This window comes from Mytilus californianus, unplaced genomic scaffold, assembly GCF_021869535.1.
Source record: "Mytilus californianus isolate M0D057914Y unplaced genomic scaffold, xbMytCali1.0.p SCAF_1, whole genome shotgun sequence".
NCBI lineage: Eukaryota > Metazoa > Mollusca > Bivalvia > Mytilida > Mytilidae > Mytilus > Mytilus californianus.
Window position 1 is genome coordinate 48,439,833 of NW_026262581.1, and position 20,520 is coordinate 48,460,352.

Below are 20,520 nucleotides of genomic sequence, written 5' to 3' on the forward strand. Positions count from 1 at the left end.
TACATTTCTGAAGAATTTAAAAAAGAATTTACTCACAAGTTCACTAGGAAGATTCTGATTAGAGTCCAATGCTTTCCAAACTTCTTCACATCTTTCCAAGAAATCCTTATAATTGCAGTCTGACTCCAAGTTGAAAATCAGTGGAGCATACCCAATGGCTGCTGACTGCAAACATCTCACCTTAGCTATTTCTAATCCTTGATCACCAGTAGATATATAGGCTAGGTCCACAAAGGTTTTCAATTCATGTAAACCCTCTGTTGCATATAAACGTAAAGTAAATAATAACTAAACTTTTGATATTTCTTCCAAGAAGATGAAAAATATATCAAACTTCTTGATATTTGCGTTATTAAACATACTAAACACCAACCAACAGTGACAAAAAGCTTAGCGAAGAAATGAGGAAAAAGTATACTTGAAGCAATTTTCTGTCTATTTTAGCAGCTGTGAAATTAACCTTAGACATAACAGTCAAACAAGTTCTTCCCTTCTCTACATCATAAATCTATGTTAGTTTCCCTCGTAAACAAACATTATTGGAAACTCAAGTTATCATCCAGTAAAGTGAGCTTGAACTTTTACCTTTTGACCCAAAAGATCAAAAAGATTTTCACCCTTCCCTATTCCTGCTACTGGTATAAGATTTGTATTCATCACACAGAAAAACTAAAAATTTCATCTTTTAAAAACTTTTTTTTTAGTAACAGTCACCTTGAACTTTGACCCCAAAATAAATGGTTACTTCCCCTTCTCTACATCTTCCATTGATACAAGTAACATTCAATTTAGGAAGGAACTTAAGATTTTAAATACTAAGCATTTTTTTTTACATCGACAGACATATTTTATAGTCAGCATCATAAATCAAATAGGGAAGATCACCAAAATCTCTTGAATACAAAAACATACCCTTTACCAATTCTCATTATTTTTTTTAAGCATAGACTTACCCATTTTTTCCCTTAACCAATTCACCAGATTTTTACTTTCCATAAACTTCTGTAAACAGATGACTTTTCTTTCATTTATATCACTTAACACTGAGCAAGTTTTCATGTATGACTGCTTCAGCTTGTTCATCTTGGTATCTTTTCCCTTTGTCTGGAAGAAATATTTGGAGAGGTATATAAAAAGTAATTTCCGCTTAACCTTTTCGCCGACGAATTTACCGGGATTCACGCTTCAGATAGCTGACAACAAGCCCCGGTTTACCAGGATCTGAATACCTCTTTTATGTTTCCCACTGAAAAACATGGCGAACATGAGTTATCTTTTTTTGATAAATGCCCGTATGAAAGGGTAAACATGGCATCCCGTTTGTTGAAAGCCATGTCAAAATCGAATGAAATTTATGGATTTAACTGGAATTTGAGATGAGGGAAAATTTTTTTTGGAATTAATTTGGAAGAATTGAAGCCAGACTAGTATATTTTTTTACATAAAATGCCGTTTTATTTACAAAAACTTTTGCCATTTTAGGTTTTTGCCGATAAGTAGCAAATTTGAATTTTTCTGACAATAAAATTGATCAAATTTTAACATTAACATGATTAACAAAACTGAGTCCATGGTGTAAGTGAATAAAATAAAAACATAAATAACTACAGACAAGTTTTTATTGATATTTAATTTGAAGATCTCCCACTTGTGTCACAATAGCCAGGGAAGCCATCGTCTCCGAGAAGCTTCTGTCAGGGCAGCTATCGGTGAAAGGGTTAATTAATCTACAAAGAGTAACTGTCTGAGGGTTCAATCAGAGTAAGCATGGACAATGTGAGTTCTTTTAAATCTTAAAACTCTTGTAACTTAAGGCTCTAAGAATTGTATTTCTTACCTGGAATTTATACCTTAATGATTACTAGAAATTTAAACATTACGATGATCTTTATATAGGCAGGTTACAAAAATGATAAAATTTTAGCACGAGATAATGTACAAAACTGGAACATGGTGGTGTAATGCAAAGTTTGATAGTTGGCTTGCAGTACATTTTAACCAAGTTCCAAGTTGATGTGACCACAACTTCAATGCAAACTCTTGAAACTGATGCGGGACAGACTTATGAACTAACAGAGAGACAGGTGCATACACTGGAAAACATATTGCCTCTCTACTATTGTAGGCAGGGCATACCAATTACTTAAATGTGCAATTCGTTGAAGGAAAATAAAAATGTTAAATCAGAGCTGAATTTTTTATTTTTTTTTATTCTATTTTCCATGCAGTGGCAGTGGTGTTTAATGGTGGTGAAACATAGTTTTGATAATCTTTTTATTTTTTTTTTATGCAGTGCTAGTGGTGTTTAATGGTGGTTATTCAGAAGCATAGTTTTAATAGAATAACATTTTCCCTAAATTCCATAGAGGTTTTCTTTTACAGTATATTTCATCATTTTTTAAATTACTATTTCAGTATTTGTGGCAGAGCTATTTTGAGCAGCTCTGGCATTTTTGTGAAAATAAATGTTGAAGGTGAAGTATTCTGCATTTTATCTGCTATTTACTCGAAAACAGATTATCATTTTTTCTATTTGTCCACTTTCTGATAAAAACAGTTGAAATAAATATTCCAGGGTATTACTCACCATCTGCATAATTTGTCTGATTGGCTGGAAGTCTCCTTCTAGTTCAAATTCTTCCACAACCTCCATTATAATAGAAGCTCCATCTAGACAATTCTGTAGATTTTTGTATCTTGTCATTTGTTCAATCCTTTCTTTAATCCAAGACGTTTTTTTACCTCCTTCAAGAATGAGAAATTCTTTTTTCAAAGTCTCTGGTTCCATGCTTCCACAAATAGTATCAAATTCCTTGAAGAAAATTTCACCAGTCTTCAGTCTTTGGTGTAACCCTTTCCATTCTTTATAAGCTGGATGCCAAACATGATCCATTATTTCATCAATTTCCAAGGCACGTTTCACAGTCCTTTTAAAATCTACAGCAAGTTTGTCCCATATTCTTATGAACAAAATCCCACTGGAACATTTAATGACTTCAGGAAGCTCCTCTAAAACTTCACTTTCAATTCCAAATGCAATTACCCTTGGTTTATACTTCTTTATTTCTTTTGGTATATCTACTTTGTCACATACATCTTTTAAAGCAACTTTTTCTAATTCTTGAAACTTCCTGCTTTGTTCTTCTAGGACTGTAGTATTTGCTGCGAAATAAAACGTTTTGCAAAATTAAAATATCTGCTTGGAAAATGTAAAATCAGAGTGATACAAATAATCTTGAATAACAAGAATCATCAATAATGATTATCTGAACTCTACAAGTAATAACTATAGGAAGGATGACAGCTTAGGGGCTGTGTGCTAAACTTTTCAGTTCACATGGTATGGTTTCAGTATCACTAGGAAAAGATTGATTTGTTGATGTTTTTTTATCAAATGTACTCTTTTGCATGCATGGAAATTATAGCAAGTCTTCACATAGAAACATGGAGGATAGATGATCACTTTCACATCAAATGTTTTAAACTTTATTTTTTACTTTTTAGGGGGCAAATTTTATCATAAAAGAAGCTGTTCCCTAATGGCAGGAATTTTATTTGATCACTGTAAAAATACAAGGCACTCATTTTTTGTCAATATTTCAAAAATTTGTCAGTAACCGTAACATTGAAATATATATCAGTGCAAGATTACTGTTCATATATTCTATGCTGCATAAATAGATTCTGACAACAAACAATTTTCTTTGGGTAAGGAGTTTCAAATGAAAGGTTCACGAAGAGTCAATATTGACCCTATAATTGCCTGAAATTTGACTTCAGTAATAAAAGTGAACATTTGATGACAAAATAAGTATGATATCTGACTAATACGAAATCAACAAGCTCTTACACATCAGAACTAATGACAGCATCCAGAAACCATTTTTTTTTCTACACAAATTCCATTCTATTTTTAGTAACTTTGACATTGATTTTGAACAGTAACCACAAAATCAATAAGAATCTTCCTTTCATTTTATGATAATTTAATTTTGGATGTAACTCGTCTTCTGATTGGCTGACGTTGTTTTGTTTATCAGCTCATAGACATAATTTTGTCATGTGACTGTGACGTCATCAACGTTTTTTCATGGTTAACTCCGGTTTAAAATGGAATTTAGAATTAAATTATAAGAAATGACTGTAATATTTTTTCTGTCTATTCGAAATAACATAAAAAATGTGGTGCACACTTTAAAATAACCCGCTACGCGGGTTATTCAGTGTGCACCACATTTTTGATGTTATTTCTACATAGACAGAAAAAATAACAGTCATTCCTTAATGAACACATATCCATGAAGGAATCAACATAATATGTCATTTTTCAATCAATCAAGGACCTTAACCTCTATTTTGTTACAACATACTAGTTTGATATCAGGGATCACCACAACCTATTTAAGCATGGCGGTGCGGCATGCTAAAATTTCTAGCACCACGTTAAAATTCCCAGTGCCACGCTTATATTATTGTCCACCACACTTGAAAATTCAATAAATTGAAGTTAAATTTTAGATATCCCTGATCCAATTATCATGTCAGTGGCAAAAAAAAAGTTGAATTATTGTTAATTGCCTCAAGGGATGTTCACAGACAGCTGATTATATTATTTACATTGTCTCGCATGGTTGAATAAAATGCTCCGCTGGGTGCAGCTTGATACGACCGCAGAGGTCGAACCCTGGACAGTTGGGGCAAGTATGGACACAACATTCAAGCTTGATACAGCACTGAATTTGGATTGTGATTAAATATTTGACACAGCATAGGTTTCTGACAGAATGAATGTGGTCTAAGAACTTAAAAAATTTTAATTTACCTATTCAAACCATATCATTATTATTTCCTTTAATATATAAATCAGAAATAACCAATTTAAAATGGAAAATTCTAAAGAAAAAAAAGGAACCCCCATAAGATTAATCACCCAAAACTCAATCCCAGCCTTCCCTTTGTGGTATGGTACCTTGCAGTACAATTTCAGAGAGATCCATACACTTGAACACAAGTCATTGTCTGGAAACTAGAAAAATGCTTGTTTTTTGGCCCCTTTTTGGCCTAAAATTCCTAAACGTTTTGGGCAATTACCCCCAAATTCAAACCAAGCTTTCCCTTTGTAATATGGAACCTTGTAGTACAAGTTCATAAAGATCCATACACTTACACACAAGTTATTGTCCTGAAACTAGAAAAATGCTTGTTTTTTGCCCCTTTTTTGCCCCTAATTCCTAAAATTTAGAGGAAATTACCCCCAAAATCAATCCCAGCCTTCTCTTTGTAATATGGTACCTTGCAGTATAATTTCAGAGAGATCCATACACTTGAACACAAGTTATTGTCTGGAAACTAGAAAAATGCTTAATTTTTGGCCCCTTATTCCTAAACGTTATGGGCAATTACCCCCAAACTAAATTCCAGCTTTCCCTTTGTGATATGGAAGCTTGTAGTACAATTTCATAAAGATCCATACACTTACACACAAGTTATTGTCATGAAACTAGAAAAATGCTTGTTTTTTGCCCCTTTTTTGGCCCCTAATTCCTAAAATTTTGAGGCCATTACCCCCAAAATCAATCCCCGCATTCCCTTTGTGATATGGAACCTTGTGGTACAATGTCAGAGAGATCCATACACTAACACACAAGTTATGTCCGGAAGTTACAAAAATGCTTATTTTTGGCACCTTTTTGGCCCCTAATTCCTTAACTGTTGGTACCATAACCCCCAAAATCAATCCCAACCTTCCTTTTGTGGTATTGAACCTTATGGTAAATTTCATAGAAATCCATTTACTTAAACTAAAGTTAGAGTGCGAAAACTAATGTGTCTTCGGAAGACGACGACGACGCAAATGTCATACCAATATACGACCACAAAAATTTTTTTGCGGTCGTATAACAAGGTAACAACTAATGAACGATCATGACCAAGTTTCTTCAATTTGAAAAGTAAAACTTGTTTGCAAACTACAGTTATTTTATAAATGCATATGTTTGACTATACCTTAAATGGAATGTTTATATCCTAACTGGATTAATAAAAGCAGTAATCCAGAAAACAAATGCATTCCCTGACCACATGGTCCTTTTGTTGACAACAATGTCACATGATCTCTTTAGGTGGGGAAAATACTGGGGAATACCTTAATAACAGACAAACATTGTCTGGTTATTTTTAGACAGTTCAATCTGGGATAGGAGTTTCCTTATCTTAACACTCATTTAAAGTCTGAAAAGATTAAAACTGGATATATAATTTCTTTACATTTTTTTTTATTATTAATTTCTTTATCTTTTTAGACCTTTTTACCATGTGGTTTTCCATAAGACAATTTAGATAAAATTTGTCAGAATATTCCTGCAATCTGGGAATCTACATCAGGTGTTTACTCTCCCTGTTTAATATGCTCCTACAAGTGTGGTGACCACAGGCACTTGTCTCAGAAATTTTTTTTTTCCCTATATACCTTTATGCAAGGACGTATAACTAACATAGTCCTTGCTTTATGTTATATAAAGGTATATAGGAAAACATTTTTTTTCTGAGACAAGTGCCAGTGGTGGTAACCACTAATAGGACCAACTATGTGAGACCCTCTTTCCAAATTAGCTTTATATATGACAAATACATGTAAGGCATATAATTAATAATTTATGCACAAGGAATCTATTCGACAACGCAACACAAAATCTCTGATTTGATGAACTTTCTCCCCCACCCTTGATTTTCATTCTGTGGTGAACCCTGCATATTCATTAGTTGAATAGGTCACAAGTAGGTGCATGAAAATGACATAAAGTGCCATTTCCCAATCAATATAGGACTGTAACTCACAAAAGGCAAAAGAAAATAACTAGAGGCCCTAAAGAGTCTGTGTCACTCACCTAGGTCAATGTGCATCTTCAACAATGGACACAACATTCTCCAACAATTAATGACAAAAATATCTTTCTTTTTAATCTTGTTTTGCATATCTTTTTTTCTGTTTACAGTTTCTCTCTATCTTCTTTAGTTTTTGCCCAAAATACAATTTGATTTTTTTGAATGATTTTTGGTGTTTTAACGCCACTTTTAAGCACCGCTTTTGGGCTATTTCGTAGCGGCCAGTTTTTATTGGTGGAGGAAGCCGGAGTGCCCGGAGAAAACCACCAATCTTCGATAGGAAAACTGACAATTCTAGTCAATAAAGATTGGAGTTGAGTGCACCCGCACGAGCGGGGTTCGAACTCACAACCTCAGTGTTGACTGGCTAGTGATTACAGTAGTAACTACTTAGACCACTCGGCCACTGAGGCCCCCCCCCCAAAAAAAATACAAAAAAGGGTATTTAAGTTTCTATACACCTTTTTAAATTTTTAACATAAAAGGCAAAACAAATGGTAAAAATCGCCATTAAAGGGCAAGAACTCTAATAAGCAGTCCTCGGAAGATTTCTTCCAACAAATCTTAATTGTAGATCTTGTCTTGCTGATCATATTTGCTTATTTAAGTTTCTACCTATCTATTATAATTTTTAAGATATAAGCCAAAAACGAACAGAATTGGTAAAAATTGTCATTAAAGGGCAAAAACTCCCTTAAGGAGTCGTCAAATGATTTCAGCAGTTCAACTTAATTGTAGATCTTGTCTTGCTGATTGTTTTTGCTATACAAAGTTTGTCTCTATCTATTATAGTTTTTAAGATAATAGGCAAAAATGCAAAAAAATTGATAAAAATCTTCAACAAAGGGCAATAAATCCTATAAGAAGTTGTCTTACAGTTTTGATGTAAAGTGACAATAGGTAAATCTCAACATTCTAAACATTTCTGCTTTGTCAGATTTTCTTTATCTATAGGGGTTTTCAAGATAATAGACAAAACTTGCATTTTGCCCCTATGTTCTATTTTTAGCCATGGTGGGCATCTTAGTTGGCAAGCATGGTCATCAGACACATTTAAAAAAAATAGATACACTTATGATGATTCTGGCAAAGTTTGGTTAAATTTGGCCTAATATTTTAAGAAGAAGATTTTTGTAAAAATTAACGACAACGGAAGACGCTGTATGCCAATGCAAGTGATGAGAAAAGCTCACTTGGCCCTTTGGGCAAGGTGAGCTAAAAATCAACATTATAAAAAAATATCTATTTTGTCATCATTAGCAACATATAAAATGTGTAAAGCTTGGAATGAATTGTTCTTAACTTATTGTACTGAAACAGCTGGAGCTGTCGGCTCCATAACCAAAAGCCTTTTCACCTGCCCGAACACCTGCCTTTAATACTACCCCAAATTAATAAGAATAATTTTCTTTCGAAAATCACATTAAAATTCAGAAGGGAATGAATAGTTTAGAGATAAGACCTGACAGAAACTTGTTCTGCTATATAAGATTGCAAAGGTGTTGTGACTGTAATGAAATGTAACACAAATCACATCATTTAAGAATTAAATACCACATGTATGTTACGGGATGGACCAATATTCTATTTCTTTTATATTACCTACCGTCACATCTTTGGCAGATATCTATGAACTGCTTCAAATTCTTTAAACATTCATTGTAAGCATTCAGTTCTGCAATTCTAAGTTCAATTGCTCTTTTCAACCCTTTGTCTTCTATGTCTGGAATATCCTTGATAATGTTGGTAAACCTATCCAGTTTTTCTTCAATTATGCAGAGACTAGCAACAGATATTGATCTGTCAAAAATTTCCTTTACAAGATTTTCTGTGCAATCCCTCAAACTTTTCATCATAGCAACACTTTTTTCACTAAGGAAAGAGGAGTGTATGTTGTTTTCTGAAATATTATTTTCATTATTTTGTTAATAATTCTGAATTGAAAGATGTGACAAGTTTCTGTATAGTTTAAATTAAAATTCTAATAGATTACAGCATACACTTTGAAGATCTCATTTGTTTTAAAATGGTAGCTCTGATGATTAATATTCAGAGGCTTTATGGGGAAAATTTGCATCTTCTCTTCTGGGTCAAACAAAAATATCCAATTGGAGGGAATCTCAATCCAACTTTCTCCATTTAATCAGTATTTTCATATCGCATGACATTAGAAAATAAAGTATAGGGTGTAAATTAACACATTATTTTAAACATTTCATCAAAGTATTCTCAATTGAGAAGTTCAATAAGAATTGATGAATACAGAAACAAGAAGAAATATACCTAAATTTTTATACAAGAAGTTACTTAAATCTGCAATGGCTAAGGTGCAAAAAATGTTACTTACTGCACATTTTAACATATATTGGAAAAGGTCTCCAATTCAATATAAATTGTAGGCTGGATGAAGAGTCTTTTATACAATCAATGGCAGAACTTTTTTCGAACACAACTGACAATAACTGTCCAAAGTTTTGTAGCTGGTCTACCTTCCATTTATCAATTTTTATATCATCATTTAATCTGACTACAGCCTGAAAAAGAAAGATTGATTGTTGGTTGCTTCATGTCCAGTGGCAAATATATCATGCATTGTCCATCAGAGGACTATCAAGTGACAATTTTCAACAGCAAAGCTTTTAAATCATACAAATTAAATCAATTGTGTGTCTCTGCCTGGAAATAATCAGTATTAATCCTAGAAAACTATGTGACTAGTATGAATCCTTAAGAATAAGGGACCTTTAGTAAGCAAGCTGATATAGCCTTTGCCATAGAAATAAAAGGGGGAAGCTTTTAATGACCAGATGGTATAGTTTTTCAGTTGACTTTAAGGTATGATTTTTCTGTTACGATTTTGGATAGTAATATTGTCTGAAACGAATCTAGTTTTAGTAACTATGACTTTGACCTTTAATATAGTGACCTCAAAATCAAAAGGGATATACCTCTCGTTATATGTCATCATATATCCAAATAAGATGAACATCCAGAAAATACTTTTCCTCACAAAGTGCTGTCTTTTTTTCAAATAACTTTTACCTTGACATTTGAGGTGTTGACCCTAAAAATCAATAGGGATCTTCCTCTAATTTTATGGGACCAAATATCCAATAAAGGTTTAAATACCATATATGTGACCCGCCATGACATTTCCAGGCAGTAAACATCATAATAAGAAAACGTCGATGTTAATGTCTAATCATATCATGAGATTAATAGAGTTTCAGTTTTTCATGAATTGAGGAAATTTGATTTTTATATTAAGATATACAAGTTAAGTAGATTTTTTATGTAAAATTAATAATTTAGGTTAAAATCCCGTTTAGAATCGCGTTGTAAACTCACACAATTTATCTTTTAGATTTCACTGCGTAAATCACTTTCTCCTGAATCATTAATATGCTTTCGATTATACAAAATTGTTTAGATCACATCACCATTGTGAGATATAGTATTCAGAAAAATAAAGTACCGACAAATTATAACTGATGTATAAATTCATTTCCTTTCTCAAATTAGCTTGTAGCATGAACACCAAGTATTCGGAGTAAATCTCATTGTTTTACATTGTAAGGGAAAATATGAACATATGTATGGACATAATACCCGTACATGTAAATCAAACAAGATATATCTGCCCATTGGGACCCCAATAGTGTCTCATCCCATGTTCCTCCTAGTTTTTTTTTTATCTATGACTGTCATAAAACTACATTAAAAGGTGAAAGTGTTGTAGAAAATTTTCTTACGCCCCTTTCACATACATGCCCTAATATTATTGATCATGCTGTTTGGCTGTTTCATCTTACTCTGCATTAACAGATCTTTGATTTTAATCACTTTGTCAGGAGACATGTATAAAACGTATTCATAATAAGATAGATGAACATTAGAAAACACATAAAATAATACACAGCTCCGTGATGGTTTATTACATATCTTGGTATCCACTTTCCTAGCATTGATGTAGTTTTCCTTACGAAAGATTGAAAAATGTTTACTTCATTATTACAATTTGTTTACAGATTGCTGTATATTGTTGCTATGGCAACCAAATCGAAATTCTTTAGTTATTAAATCTACAATAACATTTTGATTGATTAAAAAGGACTTGATCACCCCCCACCTCCCCTAAAAACTGAAATTTTTTTAATAAAATCAAAACTTACGAAAATGACCATAATTCTGTTATTTTACAGAATCTAGCAAAATAACTTGTCAGGGTATTTTGAATCTATGTATACTTCATAAAAATGCAAAAAACTCATTTTGACCAAGGTAAGCCTGAAAATCTCATGGCTAGTTACATATCATATTTGATTTGGAATCATGAAACTACTTTCTGCACAAATCATGTTTATTTTTAGTAACTGTGAACCATACTTTGAGGTATTTACCTCAAAATCAATAGGGATCATCCTTTTACTGATTTGTGGCCATATATTAGAGTAAGGTTGCAATTTGTAGAATTTAGCATCGGGAAGAAACTTTTCTGCACATTTTTTTTTTCAGAAAATATGACCTTGACCATTTACATGAAGAGAAAGAAAGAGGTTTCTTTTTTGTTACATTTTCATAATAACTTACAGTGAATGAAATTTATTTCCTACATTTAAATTCTTACCTCAAAAACATGTTTGCTGAGTACATCAAGCATTGCACTGCAAAACAAGTCTTGATTTTGACAGTAAACTTTGACAAGTTCGTCCTCACATGACCTCTGCAATGTAAATCATGACATACATAATTTATTTTTTTATCAAATAAGATATATCAAGAGTGCACACGCTGAAATGTCTCGCTTTCTTTACTTACCATTGATTTTATGTTGATAGTCCTAAATATAAAGCTTTACTACAAGTAACACATAAACTTAACATGATCCAAGAAAATGAGGTCAAGGTCAGTTAAACCAAACGAGAAATACATGTACACCTTACAATCATTCAATAAAACAAACATAGTTGACCTATTGCTTATAGTTTCTAAGAAACAGTCTAAACCAAGAAAACTTAACATTGACCAATGAACCATGAAAATGGGGTCAAGGTCAGATGAACCATGCCAGACAGACATGTACACCTCACAATCAATTTATGCATTAAATATAGTTGACCTATTGCTTATAGTATCTAAGAAACAAACTCAACCATGAAAACTTAACATTGACCAATGAACCATGAAAATGAGGTCAAGGTCAGATGATACCTGCCAGACAGACATATACACCTTACAATCCTTCCATACAACAAATATAGTTGATCTATTGCTTATAGTTGAAGAAAAACAGACCAAAACACAAAAACTTAACACTGAGAAATGAACCTTGAAAATGAGGTCAAGGTCAAATAAAACCTGTGAGACTGACATGTACATCATAAAATATTTCCATACACCAAATATAGTTGTCCTATTGCATATAGTATTAGAAAAAAAGACCAAAACTCAAAAACTTAACTTTGACCACTGAACCATGAAAATGAGGTCAAGGTCAGATGACACCTACCAGTTGGACATGTACACCTTACAATCATTCCATATACCAAATATAGTAGACCTACTGCTTATAGTATCTGATATATGGACTTGACCACGAAAACTTAACCTTGTTCACTGATCCATGAAATGAGGTGGAGGTCAAATGAAAATTGTCTGACGGGCATGAGGACCTTGCAAGGTACGCACATACTAAATAGAGTTATCCTATTACTTATAATAAGAAAGAAATTAACATTACAAAAAATGTTGACTTTTTTTTTCAAGTAGTCACTGAACCATGAAAATGAGGTCAAGGACAATGGACATATGACAGACGGAAGCTTCGTAACATAAGGCATATATATACAAAGTATGAAGCATCCAGGTCTTCTAGCTTCTAAAATATAAAGCTTTTAAGAAGTTAGCTAACACCGCTGCCGCCGGATCACTATCCCTATGTTGAGCTTTCTGCGACAAAAGTCGCAGGCTCGACAAAATACATCACTGAGACAGCTATCAATAACAAGAAACACACAAGAGGTAAAAATATCTATACATGTATTGGTGGCCTTCGGCTGTTTTCTGCTCTTTGGTCAGGTTGTTGACTCTTTGACATATTCCCCATTTCCATTCTCAATTTTATTTGACATATTTTTGATGCATTTTTTAAAAAAATGTTTTCAATAATGCAGCACAAACAAGCAAGGTAAATCAATATTATTTGATATGTAAAGTATCCAATAGCTGTTACAGAAGGTTAATACGTTCAAAAAATAGCATTTTATAGTAAGAAAACAATTTGCCTACTTTAAGCAGCAATGCCTCTTGGAGACATTCAGAAATAAATCTGACAAATTCATCTCTGATAAAGCCTTGAGGTACAACAACACTCAGTACCCTGTTCCAAGCCTGAAAAGTAAAAATAAGAGTGCACATGCTGAAATAAATGAAATTATGTTAAACATCTTAGAGAAAATGGTTATACAACAAATACTGTGGATTCATTAATATTCGTTGGATACTAATTTTCGTGGATTTTGTGGGAACAGGGGAACCACGAATTTAAATGTGCAACGAATTACAAATTTTCTAAAGGAATTATGCAGACTTTTCCAAAACCATGAAATTTAATACCCACGAAAATGCAAGTTTTCCTCAATCCACGAAAATTGGTACCCACGAAATTAAATGAATCCACAGTATAACATAAAATTAACATTATCAATGATCCATATAAAAGAGGTCAAGGTCAGATGAATACTGATAGACAGATAATTCACCCCTTACAATCATTCAATACACCAAATATAGATAAGTTATAGAACAATATAATAAGAAATGTGGCTGTTTAAGGCAAAAGGTCAGGTCAAAAAGATCGCAAAACTTCAATTTTTTCTGAGTTATGTTAAAATGGTAAACCTATGTTAAATGTCCCTTTCAGGTTTGGCACAACAAGTCATATTTATAATTTATCAGTCATGTCTGGAAAATACGACCGTTTTGGAAGCCTTGATATACAAATAGTTCTCTAAAATTAGATATGATTTAACCACTAAAAAATAGTTCTCTAAAATTAGATATGATGTTATATCTATTTTTCAATTTTTCAAATTATAATCAATAAAATTAGATATGATTTAACCATAAAACATTGTTAGAATCATCATATCAAAGAATGCCAAGAATTCAATTTTTGATGAAATCAAACAAAATTTTAATTTAGGACTCTTTGGACCTCAATGTGGTATTATCTAATTAATAATGAAAATAAATACAGGTTTAGATTCAGCAATTCAAAGAACCCTATATATATTCAATATATGTTGAAATCAAACACAGTTTAATTTGGACCCCGATTTGGACCAACTTGAAAACTGGGCCCAAAATCAGAAATCTATGGCGGGTTCCAAATCTATGGCAGATTCCTAATCTATGGCAAATATGACGTCATGCCATCCCAAATCTATGGCAGATTTTTTAAAATCCTAATCTATGGCAAGTTTTTGTTATTTCCTAATCCATGGCGGATTTTTGTTGTTTTCAAATCTATGGCAGATTTTGTGCAAATGGAGATCAAAGCAGAAAATATACGATCAATGACTTGTCTTAAACAAGTCGAAATGTACGACAACGTGAGCATGTCTATAAACATTTGTGAAATAAACATTCCATAATGTTCAACCAAATCGTGATGGCAACCATAAAATGTCCTAAGTGTAGCAGTGATATACCATAATACAGACTTCGGGATTGAAATGATGTGCCCCATAAAAATAATTATTTTCTAATCTGTGCATGGTACCTGTTTAGCCCATTCATTAAACCAACTAGTAAAAATGGAAGTCCCTTAACAAACAAGAAAGCAGTTTTTTATAAAAAGAATTAAACAGTTTGACTTTTCAAAATTATATTTATTTGAGCGTTAATCAATCTTTTTTAACTGATGACGATTTAAGTCAAAGTGGTATATCCTGTAATTTCATCTCTCACTTTATATACTTTGCCAGCCATAGACGCTAACATATTTACTATAACTCCTTTCCTAAAATATCCACTACTAAAACAGCGGTGCCTTTCTTCATCGCGGGATACGGACGATACAGCACATATTGTCCCTCCTCTGAATAAAAGGTCACACCATCAGCAAATTGTTCTAGAGGGAAAGCGGAAAGTGTTTCCCTGTGTATTTGTTTGTAAAAATATGTGAGCCCCGTGTTAAATATCTGTTTTTGATTTACATTCTACATATAAAAAAAAATCTATATAAAATGGTGTTCAAATCTATTGGTTCCGCCATCGTTAGCGGCGGCGACGACGCAATATGGCGTTATTTAATTGTGACGTTATATATTACTCTTTTTCCCGGAAAATTACAAGATCTGCCATAGATTTGGAGAAAACAAAAAACTGCCATAGATTTGATTTGTTTGGCGTTTGTAACGTCATATTTGCCATAGATTAGGAATCTGCCATAGATTTGGAACCCGCCATAGATTTGAGTCCTACATATATATATATAAATATAGACAATATAAGCTTAGTTTTTAAAGGAGTTCACTTCATCAAAGAAAAAATATATATATAGCATTCAGAACATTAGTTTATACAATATAACAAACAAACCTACCACAAAATTCTTCAAACAATTTACCAAAGAAAAGAAAAAAAAATCCAAAATGTCATTACCATTAATACAATGTCTTTTAAAAATCTATAAAACTTATCTGTAAGTGTAATCAAACTTTATATATATAATTAACCATTTCTGCTAAAGGGAAATAACTCAATCACATAAGTACCACTTTTGGCTCCTGGAAAGGGCTATAACTCAGCAACGAGAAAAGCTTGAAAACTGAACTTGACCTTCATTTAGTCACAGGAAACAACATATCTAAATTTGAAAAAAATTTGTCACAGCATTTTCATGTTAATGAACGGACACTGATTGGCTGCCACCCACCTGTCGTACATCCCCAAATCAATAACCGATTTTTTCTTTGAAAATCCAGTTAATAAAAATGTTGCAAACTGATTTTTTTGGTTTGTTAGCAAGACAAGTAAGAAAATTATAAAGTAAAATATATTTATGTTAGTTGCCGAAAAAAAAATAAAAATGGTGAAAAAAATATTGTTTTGGCGAAAAAAGTGGCAAAATAGGAAATTATCATTGGGGAAACCCTAAAAATGTCTTTCACCATGCCATAACCTGGTTAACAAGTTGCCTAAGTTTGGACAAATAGAAGAAATTTTGCAGAGAAGGTGGAAAATTATCCTTATCTTTGCAGCAGGGCTTCCAAAATTATTTTTAGCCAGCCGGACATTTTATATATTATCCCAATGTTAATCCCTTAAGACTAAATAAACAAAAGGCAATTATGGTATTCAGTTGCTGAGTTGGCCATCCCAATGATTGACATTAAAAAAAAAAAAGATATTAAACTTTCTTTGATTCAAATTCGAAGTTCTGACGTAAACTGTTAAATTGGCAGTGCACTATTCGAAGTGTGCAACATCAGCGTACTTATATCTGCCTTAAACTCTTTATTTGTGCAAAATAACGTTGTCAAAACTTTACATTCGTTAAAATCTTATACCGGATGTTATCTTGACAATGGTAAAACATGGACCAGAGACGGATACGTAAATTCCGTGTACGTTTGCAAAGCCTGAATGAGTGTACATAGCTCTTTCTACGTTATTTCTTCAAGAAAATATTCGAAATAAACGTGAGATAAAGGTATCAATGACAATTTAAGCATTTTTTGAAGAAATTAGGATGCATTATTAAATTTCACACCTGTGCACATGCGCACACATGTACTAGTTCAAACAGAGACATGTCTCTGGTTCAAGCAACGAGGTTATGACGATTTTTCATTTTCACCTTTTTAATTTTTTCATCAAATCATATTTGTAAACGTATTTCTGATAATTTAAATCTTTTTGACTAAATTAGTTAGATGCAAACCACTGAAATGTAAGAAAATAACTTTGAATAGACCGATCAATGTCCGGTTCAAAATAGTTTACCTGTCACCTGAACAGGTAAATTTCAGCTGTTCGACAACTAATTAGCCTTGATTAAAATGAGGAGGTATTAAAGTAGGGGTTGTTTTGATAGTACTTAATGATCATGTCACTTTTATGACCGGAAATGTGTGGCTGTTAAAGGCAAAAGGTTGGGTCAAAAAGATCGCGAATTATGTTAAAATGACCATCTCTTAAGAAAGCCTTGAAAACTAAAAAGTAGATGACCGTTTCATGCTTTGCCCAGCCGGACTTTTACCGGACATTATACAAATGTCCGGAATATATGACCGTTTTGGAAGCCTTGCTTTGCAGGAAGATTCATTATCATGTACAATATGTTACTAGTACCTTTGAACCTAAACACATTTTACTAAATCAATCACCCATGATTTTCTTTATAAAAACTCCTACAACATTGTTTTTTCTGTGTATTATGCTATTCCAATGTCCATCCTTCCATCAGTCTGTCAGTCAACTATTTGTCTGATAACTCAAATTTAATTTAACCAATAGTCATGTGATTTTAACAAAGCATTAGAATTGGCAAAAGAAAGCTCCCTTCCGTTTTAAAAATGTTTTGCTCTTTCCTATTATAGTTAAGGGACTTTAACCATTTGAATTAGGTAAATTTTTCACATGTTGTGCCCTTACTGTAATATGCATAAGCAGATTTTCTCAAAACTTTACATTATTATTGAAATCGATAAAAGAAAGCTCCATTTCTATTTTTTTTAATTTTCTGGTTAGTTGTTCTAGACTTAAGGGTATGAAACAATTTGAATTCAATTTTTCACTCACTGAGCACTAACTCCAGCATGTCTGGATTGATTTCCTTAAAAAAATTTCATTATTGTTGGGATAAAAAGAGTAAAGCTCCTTTTCTATTTTATTAATTTCCTAGTTTGTTGTTCCAGAGTTAGAGGACTTTATTTATAAGTATTTTTTTCACATGTTGTTCAATAACTTGAGTTTGCTTGGATTAATTAAGGATGTTCGCTCCTCCTGTTTTTGAATTTTTGCCATTTATTCGGAATCCTCTGGTTTTATCCATGTAGAGCCATTAAAAATTTTGCCCACTAACCCCTACTTTTCTTTCCATAATTTGATTACATATAGTTTAAAATGTCATCTTTGAAAATCTTATAAAATCCTTGCTATTTCTTCATCATGTTTGAAAGAAAAAAGGTGCTAATGTTAAATGTATGAAAAATCTAGAGAGAAGTATTTCCCGCCAAATTTTCAATGGCTTATATCTCGAAAACAAGCACACGGACCCTTCACTTTTTTCTGCTTTTTTAGTTCCTTTATTTATATACTATTAATTTTTAACAGTCTTTTAAAAAGCTTGTTATTTTGAAATAGAGTAGCAAACATCCTTAACTATAAGCTTGTTGGAATTACTGTTATATAATACACTGTTCCAATTTTTCTTTAATTTCCAATATGTCATTCCAGAGTTATTTGGACTTCAACTGTCAGATTAATGAAAGGCATTTTTTAAATGTCATGCACTATCTATAGTGTACTTGAATCAAAATTTTTACAAACTCAACACTTTTGTTGGGATTGGAGAATGTAGACTTGCTTTTGATTTTTTCTTAATTTTCTAGTTTGTCATTCCAGAGTTATGGAACTTTTAACAGTCATTTTTGGCACAATATTTATATGTCTAAGAGTATCCTCAGGCACATTTTTTCTTCAAAGCCATTAAATGCCTTCTAAATATCCCCTTTTATTTTCACAAAATTTCAATATACACAATAAAGGCATATCAAGCGCTCATGGCACTGCTATTTATATTCATATTGATTTAGCAAAAACCTTGTGTTTTAATTGCATTAACTATTGTGTAAATGACTTAAGCCTTATTTTCTAACCATGAACTAAAATCGAACATGAGAGACTTTTTGTTAGAACTAGTAGCTACAGGTACAAATAGACGGAAAGAATCCAAACATGCAGTATTCATGCATTATTTACGCCATCTGAAATCATTCACACTTATGATTTATCTAAGACAAGCACTTCTGACATTCATCAAAATGTTTATTAAATACTGGTCAGAAAAATATACTATTTGGCTTTTGCAATAAAAAAATTTGGTCAAGGCATTTCAAATGAAAAAAGTTCAACTCATCAAATAATAAACAGCTGCGCCATGAGCGCATGATACGCCCGTCGTCTTTTGTGTGAATTTTTATGCAATAATCATAAATAGTTTCTGACATACAGCCTGACATGCAAAAACCCCCTTTTTTTACAAAAAAATCAATATCTCTAAAATAAAATTTTGAATCAAAACCAAAAAGTATACAGATCTTTAGATTAACATAACTAAAAAGTGTGTTAAATTTTAAGCAATAATCATAAATTGTTTTTGAGATATGGCGCAACATGTGAAAACCCCCCTTTTAAAAAAAAAAAATCAATATCTCAAAAATAAAATTTTGAATCATCACCAAAAAGTATATAGATCTTAAGATTAATATAACTAAGAAGTGTGTAAAGTTTTAATCAATAATCCTAAATTGTTTTTGAGATACGGCGCAACATGTGAAAAACCCCTCCCCCTTTTTTTACAAAATACTAAATAACTCAAAATTAAAATTTTAAATCATCACCAAAAAGTATACAGATCTTAAGATTAATATAACTAAGAAGTGTGCAAAGTTTTAAGCAATAATCATAAACTGTTTTTGAGATATGGCGTGACATGTGAAAAACCCCTCCCCCTTTTTTAACAAAATCCTCAATATCTCTAAAATAAAATTTTGAATCATCACCAAAAAGTATATAGATCTTAAGATTAATATAACTAAGAAGTGTGTAAAGTTTTAATCAATAATCCTAAATTGTTTTTGAGATACGGCGCGACATGTGAAAAAAAACACACACCTGTTTTAGTTACTAAAGTTTTAATCTTATTTTCACCAAAAAGTATACAGATCATTTGACCATCATAAGAAACAACTATGTTAAGTTTCATGAAATTTGGATAAGTCATTCTCAAGTTACGGTGCGACATGTTTACGCCGGACAGACAGATGGACAGGCGGACAGACGACATTTGTATACCATAATACGTCCCGTCAAAATTTTGACGGGCGTATAAAAATAACTGAAAATTTGGCAACCAACAAGGAACAGAAAAATACCCATACAATACAAGTTGCCTGTAACTATACTTTGTAATAATTACCTTTAGACATGGCAACAGCTCATTACTTTTACATAATGCCATTTTCATTTTTAACCACGTTCTGACATCAGATTGTACAATATCTAAAGTTTTCTTAAAACTCTCGCTTTGAGCAGCATTTCCCATTTTCTCTGATAATTCAGCACTAGTTGTATAATACACATGTAAACAAGTAAGAAAAGCATCTAGGGCTAAACACATAACACAGTCTCTCAGTTTGTTACCAATTCTCTGATGCATAGACTTCAACACGTCTGCTGCAATCATCAATGATCTGAATGCACAAGACAACATCTCAGGAGTTCTACAATAAAATAAATGATCATGTAAAAAAATAGCAAAAACAAGAGTCACACCTGGGACTGTATCACTTACTAGTTAAAAAACATCGCCAATTTGCTAATTTTGACTTTTAAATGCACATA

At 32.3% G+C, this 20,520-nt stretch overlaps 2 protein-coding genes across 2 annotated transcripts in view; both read right to left on the bottom strand.

Moving 5' to 3' along the window:
• The window catches only part of LOC127722138 (E3 ubiquitin-protein ligase rnf213-alpha-like), a 115,453-nt gene extending 106,032 nt beyond the window's left edge, over positions 1–9,421 (bottom strand). Inside the window, exons 1-5 of the mRNA XM_052229015.1 lie at positions 9,233–9,421; positions 8,492–8,785; positions 2,588–3,162; positions 954–1,104; positions 37–257 (exon numbers count right to left, since the gene is read on the bottom strand). Of these exons, the coding sequence (XP_052084975.1) occupies positions 37–257; positions 954–1,104; positions 2,588–3,162; positions 8,492–8,785; positions 9,233–9,239 (1,248 nt within the window). The 5' untranslated portion in view covers positions 9,240–9,421. The remainder of the gene's footprint in view (positions 1–36; positions 258–953; positions 1,105–2,587; positions 3,163–8,491; positions 8,786–9,232) is intronic.
• A 1,155-nt stretch (positions 9,422–10,576) lies between these two features.
• LOC127722201 (uncharacterized) lies at positions 10,577–20,393 on the bottom strand. Its single transcript, XM_052229134.1, has 4 exons — positions 20,096–20,393; positions 13,174–13,275; positions 11,513–11,608; positions 10,577–10,597 (listed from the first exon to the last, which is right to left on the bottom strand). Exons 1-4 carry the CDS (start codon positions 20,387–20,389, stop codon positions 10,577–10,579), a joined length of 513 nt encoding a protein of 170 aa, XP_052085094.1. The 5' UTR covers positions 20,390–20,393.
• Positions 20,394–20,520: the final 127 nt, after the last annotated feature.